This window comes from Labeo rohita, chromosome 5, assembly GCF_022985175.1.
Source record: "Labeo rohita strain BAU-BD-2019 chromosome 5, IGBB_LRoh.1.0, whole genome shotgun sequence".
Taxonomy (NCBI): Eukaryota; Metazoa; Chordata; class Actinopteri; order Cypriniformes; family Cyprinidae; genus Labeo; species Labeo rohita.
The window spans coordinates 2,777,991-2,791,669 of NC_066873.1; the positions used below are offsets into that span (position 1 = coordinate 2,777,991).

The 13,679-nt window shown below is 39.5% G+C and overlaps 1 protein-coding gene across 1 annotated transcript in view; it reads left to right on the top strand.

Moving 5' to 3' along the window:
• The window catches only part of ank1a (ankyrin 1, erythrocytic a), a 140,518-nt gene that overhangs the window by 98,127 nt on the left and 28,712 nt on the right, over positions 1–13,679 (top strand). The window contains exons 39-40 of the mRNA XM_051109689.1: positions 1,663–1,824; positions 11,877–12,531. Coding sequence (XP_050965646.1) covers positions 1,663–1,824; positions 11,877–12,531 — 817 coding nt within the window. The remainder of the gene's footprint in view (positions 1–1,662; positions 1,825–11,876; positions 12,532–13,679) is intronic.

The window sequence follows — 13,679 nt, forward strand, 5'->3', positions numbered from 1 at the left end:
TTAGAAGGATTGCATAAAAAAGGGTACAGTTTGCAAAACATTAAGAGCTTGATTGAAAGAGAACATCTGCTTAAAGGAGAAGTCCACTTCCAGAACAACAAACAAAGCTCGTGTAGCACAGGCTCTGGGATGCGCATTCACAATGCTACGTACTATTGAATCACGTCAAAAGGTCACGCGGAACATAGGCGGAACTACAGACCCAGTATTTACAAAGTGAAAGCGCAAAGACTTTTCCGCCATACTCAGTACACAGATGATGAACTTACACATGATTCGTAGTAGTGATGGGAATTTTGGATCATTTTACCGACTCTGACCTTTGAATCTCGTTCAACAAAATGGACAAATCTTTTTTCCAAGTCATTTCGTTCATTTTAGCAAAATATAATTAAAATGTTAAGTGTTACTTCCTTAACACATCTACTGCTTACACAAACGTTGATCACACTACAAACCAGACAAAACTATAATGCTATAAGAAACAGAAAAGATTAATTCATTGTTTACCTGGGTCTTTAGTCTATGATTAGCTCACCTCACTTCTTATCTGAAAAGTTTTCGTGTTTGAGTCGTTCGTTCATCACGTGACAGCCCCATAAGATGAACGAACGACTCAGAAAGCCCAAAGACTCGAAACAGGTGAACTAATTCCAGTACAGAACCTAATAGGATGTTGCGCATGCATGACTGAACGAATCACTCCCCGAGACGACTCGTTCTTCCCGAGTCACATTGAAGATTCGTTCAAGATGACAGAATCGTTCAAGAACGACCCATTACTAATTCGTAGCATCGTGGACGCGCATCCCAGAGCCTGTGCTACACAAGCTTTTGTGTTAAAAAGTATACAAATTTTTATTTATCGAAAAAAATTAGTGATCGTTTCACTAGATAAGACCCTTCTTCCTCGGCTGGGATCATTTAGAGCCCTTTGAAGCTGCATTTAAACTACATTTTGGACGTTCAAAATCGGGGCTCCAATGAAGTCCAGTATATGGAGATAATTCCTGAAATGCTTTCCTTAAAAACCATAATTTCTTTACGACTGAAGACAGAAATACATGAACATCTTGGATGACAAGGGGGTGAGTAAATTATTTGTAAATTGTTGTTCTGGAAGTGGAGTTCTCCTTTAACTAGTGTAACTCTCAAGGAAAGGAGAAAGAGACAGATCAAGGGATTCTCTGCAACTCCAGCTCTTTTAGAACTCAACAGTTCTGAATCAGAATTGGCCTGCTGACTGATTTTCCACAGTGCAAATGGGGGTGGCTCCCCAGTGCTGTTAGGTAAAAATGAGGAGAAGCTCATTGGTCACATGATAGTCTGGGGTATAGGGTATAGAGTATAGAGTGTGGGATGTTTTTGAATCTTCTGCCATTGTTTTCCCCTCAATGGTGATAAATATGGTGGCTGTAAAGTAAAGGTCACGTGACTGAGACAGATTTATGCACAGTATCTACATATTTTAAAAGATAAAGCTTTTAACACTTAACCCTAATGACGTTTTTAAATTATTGTTATTTGGATGTCTTTCCTAATAGTGTCTTGAAATCCTTTGGTTTTGTCAGTGGTGTGTCTCTGTCCTCATCCTTTATGTCCAACTACCCTGTCTTCCCCTTCTCCATTTCTCCACCATCTGTGTGTCTCTCACCACTGTAGTGGACAGCCTGTACGTGGCCCTCAAGAGCATTGACCGAGTGGACATTGTGAACATGTTGGAGGGCCAGGGACCACCAACAGGTCAGCAGGGGGGCTGGGAGCAAGATGCTTCCAGGTCTAGGCATCATGAGAGAGACCATCTATCTCCTGGCATCACAAATGGTAAGAGAGAGACATTGCCTTGTGACATTCTACACTTTCCTCACTTGTCCCACATGATCCTTTTTTCCAAGAGCTGGCTTTTCCTCTCATCCAGCTGATATCTGCTGCTGTATCTTCTGCTCAAACCCTTGTCCCCCTATATTTTGGCCATGAACCTAACATTTCCTCTTCCAATTCTGCTGTCACCAGGACCAGAACTGAAGACACCCCTCCAGAACTATGTTATGTTGCTATTCTTTGTAGCCTGTCCAAATGTTTTGACTACTTTTGCAGGGAAATGTTTTAAAAATTTCCTCAAAGATCCTCTGTTCCAATTGAAATTGGGAAATACTTGAGATTAAGTAGATGCGCTTGTGTGTTTGAATGAACATTTAGCATCAGAGAAACCACTATTGACTGATTCTAAGGTATTTATCCAGTTATATTACTGGTTAAAATATGACTTAAGCTCTGACAGTATCTGTGGCTTGTAAGTTACTTGTTTTGTAAATATGAGTGAAAACATGTTTACCCATAAATCTTGTACATCTACAACAGTCAACATAGCAGATGTCAGCAGGAGACATTTGCCAATGCTGTCTGTCCAAATTTAAGTCCAAATTTAAGTGTAATGACTACTTTAGCTTGATATTCACTTAAAGATTCCAGAAAGAGGCATGATGTAATCACATAGGATCTCATTTATTCACTTTAGCTAGAGACCGTTATCTTCACCTGGAAGAGGGTCTCTGGTGTAGCTATCAATAAAGCATTGCTTACATATTAAAAAAGCTCCACCCATCAGATTTATTTTAGTAATCGAATCAAGAAAAGTAATCCCACCTCTCAGTGACAATTAAATGGCATTTTCAACAGCATGCCACAGGTCTTGTCAGTACAGCTTAAGATGTATTTAACCTCAGTTATATAGTTTGTTACATTTATGCACATTGGCCTCCTGATATGTGATGAAATTTGGTTCCTTTTTACCATTAACAAAGGTAACCTGATTAATTCCAGATATCAGTTCATTTAGTAGCATGTTTCCTGTGTTTTTGAGGTATCATTCAACATACATTTTACTAGTGCAGAGATGCACTTTTTTACGATTTGAAAGCCTTAGGCTAGAAAGAAACGTGCTGGTTCTACAGATGAGAAGTCCAGTGCAAAATATATAATCATATTACATTCATATCACCCTGAAGGGACATTGAAAGGGTCATGACATTTTTTATTGTATTGTTTTCCAAAAAGTTCACTTATAATGTATAATGCAAACATCACACCTACAGTAGTCATATTTGAGTAATACATGACCATTCTCCACCTTCTCAGTGTCATTCTGATTTAAGGGTACTGTTATTGTGCTTCTTTTCCTTCAAGACTTTAGTTTAAACCCCCACTGGTAACAACTCTTTGCATAGGAAATAAGTATCAATACCCCTGCCATAGATTATATGGCAATGACCAATGACTGAAATAACACTTAGAACACACTATTGAATAGCAGACATTGTTCTCAAGATGCACACTTCAACTGTTAAACTGTTAAACTGGATCACCACTCATGGCATGAGATGTGTTGCAATGGTCGAATATATCAATCTATATCATTTAAATAATAATAATAATAATTAATAATAATGATAATAATTTAAGAAATAGTGTAGATGGAAGCAAATCCTGCATGAAACACCTTTGATAGAACAGAAATAGTAGTGCCTGTCCCACTCTTTCCTTTAGTACAAGATTTTACCCTCTATGGCAAACCACAGAGGTGCTGATGTGAAAAATAGGCAGGAATGTGTAGAAATCAAGTTGTTTTTGCAGCTTTGATGGGGAGGAAGTTTCAACAGATCAAGAAGAATTTAATTCCTTATGTCATGACCCATTTAAGTGATATCAGATCTCAGATTAAAAGATCTTAGTTCTTGTTCAAGCATATGTTAACATATTAATGGTAATAGATCAGCTAAGCAAAGCTTCTTGTTGTGGCCACCAGCCACAAACATTAAATCACAGAATTCAGCAGAAGGACATTGCACAATATTGATTTTGATGATGTGAGTAATAGGCTGCATTGCATTAAACATTGGCTCACATAGAGTACAGAGAGAACTTTACTGTAGTGTGGTGTCTCATTACTGGCTATGCCCCTTCTGTGAATTTCTCAGAAACACCTTTTATTATGCCAGACACTTTTACTGGCAAACACAATGCTTGTGTCTAGTCACCCCCCTCTTTCTCGCTTCAGTTTTCATTCATAAAGCCTTGTTGAGTATATACTGTGTGGACACCACACCCCTGCGCAGGCATCCCATATTGCAACCCCTAAAACAGAGCCCCTGGAGTCATCCTCTTGTCAAATGTGTTCATTAAACCAGTTAGTGCCTCTTCTGAAAGCAAGAATTTGTCCTAGATTTCTCTTCTGAAATATGCTAGAGAGATTACTTCCACTATTCAGTGAAAAAGTTAGTTATTGGTGATTGACTTCCCTGGATTCGGCTTTGACCAGTATATTTGAATGGCTCTGAATTCCTTCCTTGTAAAAAGGACTGCTTCCAGAGAGCAGGTCCACCTGTGTGAGAGAGACCTGACCCTAGCCTTGGTGCAGACTTGGTACATGCTCACCATTTATTTATGCACAGCACCATGGCGGCATCTAGTGGTGGAGCTGTAAGTTTATGCACTTCATACTATTGAGTGACTCACCACTTCAAAGGAATCAGTAGCTCTCCGGATGTTTTCCCGGTTTGCGCATTATTTTGTTACGCAATGTTATTAAAAACTATAAGTATGTGGAACTGTGGGACTGAACTGAAGTGCTTGTGACACCTTATTTGCTTATTGGCCTCTTCTTTGGCCTCGCTCCTTGAGTGGGGAGAGTTGGTGGTTGGTCTTTCAGTGGTGCAGCAGGTAAACAAGTCTTTGGATAGGATCCCACTCTGACCCAACAAGTATGCATGTGACCTGTTGCCACCTACAGAACAATTAGGCAGGGTGTAGAAGAAACTGATTGTGTCTTCCTTTAGATAGAGCAGCTGCTGAGCCTTGTCATTCATTTTATTTCCCACACCGCTTCAGGATCTGTATCAAAACTGTGCCAAAAATCCCCTCTGGGATCACTCATGCATCCTGGACTGATCCTTTGTCTGAAAGACGATTAAGTCATCACCATAATTGGTGTGCACTAAAGTGGAGTTCAAGTACCTGAAAGACAGTAAATGCATTGGAAGCCCATTCAGCCATGCTTGACTGCAAACTGTCTGCTTTTGATGGGAATGCAGAGATTGTGGCGTCTGTAATCCTAGCGTGCCCAGTAGCTGTTCAGTAAAGGTCCTATAGGGGACACGTGGAGAATCCCATTAACCCAGACACAGATCTCTCTTGGATGGGCAATTTCTTGTGACAGGTTTGTTATTGCATGTGACTGCAACCAGGAGCATTTTTTTACCTGCTGTTTTGCTGTCTGTAATCGCTTCCTTTTATAGTGAGACTTTGCAGTTGCTGATATGGCAGCACTTCTACAAGTCCTGTGTATCGGCACTGAGGAGAAGTGGGGAAGTGTTACCTCACTCACCCCCTCAATGGCTTCGGTTGCAGGTCGTTTTTTTTTTTTGGTTGAGCAAAGGAAAGTGAAATAAATTGCTGAGCATGTGCTGAGCAAGAAGGGAAGATAAGGGACGTAATGTACTTGTCAAGCTTGGCATGAGGTGGATGCTTTTCATTAAGTACCACACACTGTGCTAATAAAAACCAAGACACTCTGTCACTATTTAGGCATGTTTAAAGCGACACAGAGAGACAAGTCAACATTTAATTATTTAGCATATTTGAAACAAGCTGACACAAAGTGCTGCACAAACTGAGAATTATCAATACAAGCACAACCATCATATTTGAAAGTATCGGTTTCAATAACTTAAACTAAAATAACTTAAAGATGTTATTGGTGGATTGGTAAGGAAAACTATTCCAGTCTACCATAGAAAAATCCTGGTCACCCTTACATTTACAGTGACAGTAGGGTACAAGTCACAGTAATGGATCAGATAACCTGACGGTAGAGTACGGATGAAGACGGTCAATAATAAACAGACATGATAATTGGGTTTCTTTTTCACTCAGTTCATAGCCTGACTTTAGCATTTTGGATTAGCTGAAAATGTGCTAAATTAGTTTGTCAGAGGCCAACGTAAAATAAAAGAATAAATGGTGCTTTTCCACTGTGTGTTACAACTTGGAACGACTCGGACTGCCTCGGTTTAAATTATGTTGACTCAGTTTGCTTTTCCACAACAGTTTAGTACTGCTTCAAAGTCACTGGGATTATAGACTGTGTGTTAGTTGTGCCGCCACCTCGTCTACTGACCATGATACATGCCATTTCTTTTTTCAAGTTGCATGCGACAGTTGTTTAAAAAAGTTGTGGGAAAAAATTATGCTGCAGTGGCTGTTGCTGACAATAAATCTAACAGATGTCTCGTGTGGTGTCTCGTGTCGCAAATCCAATGACACTGGTAGAGAAGATTCTCTCTGACCAATCAGTGATTGGTATGGCTCGCCTGGAACCTCAACTGAGGTGGTACTAAAAAGGTAACAGATACTAGGTACTGTACACAAATACCTAAAACTGAGCCATACAAAGCCATGCCATGCAGTGGAAAAGCGTCATTAGAAGCACTCTGGTGTGTGCCAGACATTTGATTTCCACAGTGGTAGAACTGCATAGGATTTCCCCTGCTAGCCAGTGTTTCCTTTGTTGTTGTAACCATTTCATTCAAACTACTAGTCCTCAGCTTCTCTATGACAAAAGCAGTAAATCAGTCTTTAGGAAAGAAGCCAGAAAAGAGTTTTCCATTTTTATCTCCTTCCTTCCTTCAAACCCACTAACCGTCTCATGTATTTGGATCTATATCACTGCCTGTGTTGCATGAATGAACTTCAGAATGGCAGTGAGGATTTCCATTAGGGAAAGAAAAAAAAAAAATCTGGTGCAATTGCAATTGCTCTGTTAGATTCGTTCAAGTGTGATTGCTGCGATCTGCACCTTGGTGTGCACCAAACAAGTGAACCACTTCCAAATGAACTCTGGAAAGAATGCAACACAGACCAAAGACACTGTGACCATATGCTTATGCCTTTTGTTTGGCATAGGCTCAGTATTAAAAATGACACTCCACTAAGTGAAACAGGACCAAACGTACTTTAGTCCAGACTAAAGCCAATAGAACTGAACTACAAATGTAAACACACCCTAAACGCAAAGTGGAGCGCACACATTGTGTTGCACTGTTAAATGAGGTTCTGTCCATATAAACTTCCCTCGTCCACTTGATGAAGAATGCCCTTCAAAATTGCAGTGGGGATTCCTGTGAGGGAAAGTGTTTAGGGAAGTCTGTGAGCGGACCAGAACCAATAGAACTGAACTACAAATGTAAACACACCCAAAATGTAAAGTGGAATGCATCCATTGTGTTCTACTGTTCTGTAGGGGGGAGTGGAGTGACTTCTAGACACAAGCATCAATGGAATGGGGCTTCAGAGGAATACAATTAAAGTCTGTATCCATAATGAGATACTGAAATAAATACCAAGAACCTAGACTTTTACATTAGCATAATTTTAATAGTCTACTATCAATAATAAAAAATAGTTCGCAAAAACCCTACTAAATTTAAAAGGGCCAGACATGTTTTTTTTTGTGTGACATCTTGGAATAGTGGGCAAAATGGTAGGAGTTCTCTGTTTATTCAGGCAGAGGATTAAACCTGTTCCCTTTACTCCATGCTTTGTGTTTCTCTTGATATGTCACATGCAGCCCAGCCTTCTTCCTCTCCTTCTCCTCCTCCTCCTCCTCTTGTGCACCTCCTCTCTGACCTTTGACCTCATACAGACATCATGTTGACTTCTGGCCCTCATTTATCTCTCTGTCCTCAGACCAGTCGTGTGTTTTCTTTTCCCCCCAAGCCACTTCCCCCCCCCTCTAAAAAAGGAAAGTTATTACTCTGTTCTGTGATCAACCCCCTCCATCACCAGTTGTATGCTTAGCGCCCCCTACAGGAGGGAGGTGTTTCTGACTCACCTGTCTCCTTTTCTTTCTGTCTCTCTCTCTCGCTCTGTCTCCTTCCACCCAACAACCCTTTCTTGTCTTTCTGCTATGAGGCCTGTTTACATGCTCTTGTGGCACTTTCCTGGATGTACCTCACTCCATAATCTCTGCATGCAAGGTCCAAAAGTAACTTTATCTGCCAGTGGCGGGTAAAAATTTAGTGGCTAGACAGTATACATTTTTTTGAAACTGTGTTTCTCTCTTTTCATTATAAATTAAATTAATTTAAATTTTTTTAAGCTTATGAGAATTAAACTTTTTAGCCATCTAAATTTTGGTGACAAAATGGTGCTTTGGTGACTTAATGCAAGCAATATTTTAAATATGTGTTGCCACACAGAGAAAAAACATAACTTTATTTTTTTCACCAAATCCAGTTTTGCACACATTTGGCGAGGGTTAATTTTGGACCCTGTCTGCATGTTTCACAGGAGGGCATAAAGCATGAATGCTTCTCCATGGAGATTTTGATACAACTTTAGCTTGAAGGGCTCTGAAACAGAACACAATGACAATTCACATGGTCTATGCATTACCATAAAGATAAGTGAAACACAATAGTCACTCTTTAGGTAAAGTTCACTTCACCTAACCTGAAAATGTACAATTCAGGGAGTAATTACATTCTGCTATCACTTAACAGTCTTTATGGAATTTGTTATCAGCCTTGTGTGATGCCCTTCAAATAAAATATCACTTTTTGGCATGATGGATCTTGCATGGCATGTTACAGCTGCATGAAGGCCTTGCTAGTGCTGTTTGTGATCTTTGATAGTTGTTAAGCTCTTAAGCACAGAAATATGTTTCTTTGTTACCTTTTTTTTTTTTTTTTTTTTTTTTTTTTTTGGTCACTGTACAATCACTTATTTATGCTCAATGTTGTCATTTTTCTCATGTCTGTCTATTACCTGTGAATTCAGAGATCCTGTTAAACTCCTCACAATCAATATTTTTAAGTCCTTATAAATAAGTCCTTTTCTCTATTTGTTTATAATTATGCATTTTCTGTGTATTAGTGGATGTTATGTTTTTGTTTATGCATAACATGTTATGGATTGGCTTGTTTTTTTTCCTATCAGAAATTTTCTCTATTGTTTTTTTCTTTTATGGCTACTTTGTTGTCTTCATGAGCCTGTGACTTGTGCGTTATTTGTGTTTTTGTGAATGTATTTTGTGTGTCTATGTCTGTTTCCCACTCTGTCTGTCATAAAAGGCCTTTAATACACACACAAAATGCACAAGAGCTAATGTAGTACTGAAGTATATGTACTCAAATGGATGCTGTCCTGTACATAGTATACATACTACAATTTTAGGGCTCATGCTCCATTTGTCATTTATATGTTAATTATATTGTGTGTTTGGTATGTCATAAACAAATTAAACATGGAAACCACAGTTTCTTCCAAAATACCACAGTGACTATAGTTATAATTACTGTAGTAAACGGGGAAAATAAGAGGTAAAGGAGATTTACAATTCTTAAGGAGACTTAATTAGTCAAAATTACATGTGCTTTATTCAGCGGCATGAGATAAATACACTATGTAGTAATTTTTACAATATAAAATATTTTTTGAATAATTTTGACCACTTTGCGCTAGCACAGACAATTTGTAAGTTACCATTTTATTCAATCTTTTTTCTGAATATCTTTTCATCCTGTATTGATACCATGCAGAACATTCTATTCTATTCTATTCTATTCTATTCTATTCTATTCTATTCTATTCTATTCATTTTTCCTCACAACTTTGCGTTCCAGTCTTCCTACATATTATATGTATATAATACTTTAGGTGCACATACAAAATGCGTTTTCCAAATTGTTCACTCATTGATCACTATACATTACTGCTTATTTATCTTTGATTATTACTAAATAGAGGTTCTTTCAGATATATAACAGTATTGGATTCCAACGAATATCCATTTAACCTTAAATTATTTTTTAACAAATGCAAATGAAGTCCCATTAGTTACCATTAGTTAATGAATTAACTAACAGAACAACAAACAGTACATTTGTAACAGTAGCTAAGGTCCATTTAATAATAGATCCAACTTTTGATTTTAGTAATGTAGTAGTAAATGTTGACATTACCATTAACTGAGATGAATAAATGCTTTAGAAGTAGTTTTAATTGTTAATTCCTATTAACAAATGTACTGAACTGATGTTAACAAATGGAACCTTACTGTAAAGAGTATTTCAAAGAAACTACACAGGCACGAGGTCACATGATTGAGTGTATCCACCCTCTGAACTCCCATTCCAGGGCCATGTGGTTAATATATCTCTTTAGTGTGTGTAGTGTGCTCTGTATGAGAGGTCTTATCTGTATGGAGGTCGTAAACTGGGGAGAGGAAACAGACTAGTCAATAAGGTCCATTGTTTATGTCAGAGTAAGAATGTTATTTGGACAATACACATAATTTTCCCTCTCTGAGAATACACATCATTCTCTTTATAGTAAAGTTTATTGGCGTTCCTCTCAATGAGTGTGTTTACATATACAACAGAACATGTATAACCACCAAAATTAGATGAAACAGACAACTTGTAATAAAAGAATACTAAGGGGTTTACATGACCTTACATATTGTTGGCATATAAAATAATAATTGTTGTTTGTGAAAACATGAAAACACACTCATTGTCAACTATGAATGTACTTTTTATTTTTTTCTTTTAAGCCACATTGACCTTTTATGCGTATCTATATAAGTATTTATATATTGATATCCAAATCTATATGTATAGCTATTGTTTGTTTGCTGATTTGTTGTCATTTAAAGGAGAAGTGTGCAATTTATGCATGACCAGAGTCACCCAACTGAATACCAAAATAAATAAATAAATAAACAAATAAATACATACATAAATACATAAAGAGGCCTGTTTCTATTGGTCAAACTGCAACTGGCAACCAGATTGTCCCGCCCTAACCCACTATCATTGGTTGAATTTTACTGAATGCATTGTCCAAACAAATAGAGCGATTTCACCATAAACACACACTTCCCCTTTAAGGCTGGAGTGTAATTTCCAGTTTTTTGGAAAGAAATTATTGGATGAGTTTGAGAGGATGTGTATCACACTTTACTACCATTTTCTGCATAAATCTCATAACCTATGTGGATGTATTTTTATCAAAGTTACATGAATGTAATGAGTTCATTTCAGCTGTATTTGTTTAGTACTGTTAACAACTGTGTATGTGTAAGACCTTACCCTTCTTCATGAGAACAATGGTCACTGAAGATGATTTCTGCCGGTTGCTTGCATGCATGTTCTGTTGGCCTGATAGAGGCTAAAATGTCATGAATGATTAGAGAATGAGAGCATGGAAGATGAAGCATGTGTGTACAGGGTGCTCTGCCCCAACTCTACAGTTCTGAAGGGGTGTCTTTTACTTCCTGGTTGGTGACAGTCAAAAAGTTCTCTTTAACCCCCCTTAAACTCTTGTGACAACAAGTGGGGCAGCAACAGTCTTATACAATTGCATACTTGGTGCTACCACAATTGCCTGTGCTCTTGCTGCTGACCCAAAGCTGCTGTAAGCGATGTTAGCCGCCTTGTTTACTTCCTCCAGACTTACAGTGCAACGTTGTATGATGCTACACCACTGCAGCTGCTGTTAGCAGCAAGTCCAATGTCAGCCAACTCAAATATGTCCAGAGACAATTTCAGGGTATCTATTTCAATGATATCTGTCAGGTACTTGGGACAAGAAATGGCTTACAGCAGCTTTAGCTGTCTTGCAACAACCTCTCTAAATTCTTTAATTTAACCCCCATTTGCTTTCCACCAAGTCAGTGAGCTTGCTCTCCAATTTCCCTTCCCTAACCCCCCCGATCTGGAGCACATCCCTCCTGGGTTAACTTGTGTGGGGGGTTGATTGGGGGAGGGGCGCAGTGGGGGGCCTGTATCAGTGTGCCTCTCTCTGTGTCACTCCAGGTTACGGGCTGGTGGTACAGGAAGAACTAGTTTCACCGGCCTCCATGCAGTACAGTCTACCTTCGCCATTGGGCAATGAGCCCTACTGGCAGGAAGTGTCGAGCATGGAGTGTGCGCCCATCGCCACTACCGAAGAGGACACACTCATGGAGATGTCTGAGGTACAGGTTTGGCCCTCAGGCAATAGTCCTTCCATTGTGGCTGTAGAGGACTCCTCACTGGAGTGCAGCAATGCTGATGACTCCGAGGCGCTACTGAACAGGAGCCTGGGCCACTCGAGGAGCGGGACTCCCGGTACAAACGGACCAGTCGGACTTGGTGCTCAGGGAGGGTTAAGTGGTTCCATCGAGCTACTTGAGGATCAATCCATTGGGGCGGATTCAGATTACAGTGCTGCTGGGATGCTGTGTCTGAGTGAAGGGGTCAACATCAATGCTCTGGACAGAGGTCAGGGGTCGGAGAGGTCAGAAGGCACTGTGGGTCAAGAAGTCAACAACATTAAAGACGGTTCCAGTGGAGGTTTAGGAGAAGGAGGAGGAGGTGACGGCACAAACGTAGAAGATAGCATATCTCTCATTTCAGGGCAACAGCGAGTTTATGCTCGAATGAGTGAGTCACCTGGACTCAGAAGACGGGCAGATCCTGGTGATGACAGGTGAGTTGTCCATTAGGCTCTGAATTAGTTTTGTTGACCAAAAGAGACTCTGCTATGCTATATATTCTTCAGGAAGTATCATCAGGTAACCATTCTCAACTCTTGATTTTCAAGTCATTCACATGCTACTAGCATCACCGAATGGAATTGCAAAAAACTGCACTGTTGTAAAATAGGTTTCCCAAATTTGATAGTTTTGTCGCAGACTGATGTAATTAGTTGACCCATTGCTGTGCCAGGCTGGTTGAGATGTTCAAACAAACAGAGCGGTGTTTTAATAGCACCACAAGGTCTCCTGGGAAAATGGGCCAAAAATATTAATGACTAATGATATCTTACTGTAAAAAGTTTCGGCCTCTATAATGAGAACAGCCCCTCATCCTAAATTATAAATAGCATTTAGTCAGGGTAGTGCCATATTTAATTTTTGACAGGATTGAAAATCAGGCCGTGAGGGATAGAAGTACAGTTTGTTAGATGTATTGTTCCGTTATTTAACATAACATGCCAGTTGTTTAGCTGACAAAGCATCCGAAAGATTTTCAGTAGACAAACTTTTTGAAAGTTGTTAGGTCTATACCAGCAGTGTCCAAACCTGCTTCTGGGGGGACACTTTCCTGTCAAATTTTGCTCCAACAAACCTGCCTGGAAGTTTCTAGGGATCCTTAAGAGCTTGATGAGCTGGTTCAGGTGTGTTTTATTGGGGCTGAAGCTAAACTCTGTTGGAGGGTAGCTCGGCAGGAGCAGGATTGGACAACCCTGTCTATATCAATTGCCTCTGACTGAATGAAAAAGGATGAGCCTACCAATATGTCACACCTCAGCTTCCTATTCCAAAGAATGGCCAATGTCCTACAGAGTTTAGCTTCAACCACTCACTGGAAGTTTCTAGAGAGTCTGAAGGATTTGATTAGCTAGTTTCAGTGTGTTTAATTAGGAGCTAAATGGTGCATTTCACATGGGATGTATCGCCCTCCGAAGGGCACTTCAGAGCAAAAACAATCATGGCCGCCATACTGATGGGTCGTTCATAACCAAAGTGCTCAAAACTGGCCACTTCAAAGGGCCCTTCGGTATGAAGGATTTTAAAGGCTACAACTGATGGACACTTTGAGCCCCCATGATCCTTTGCGATGATTCTTTCCATG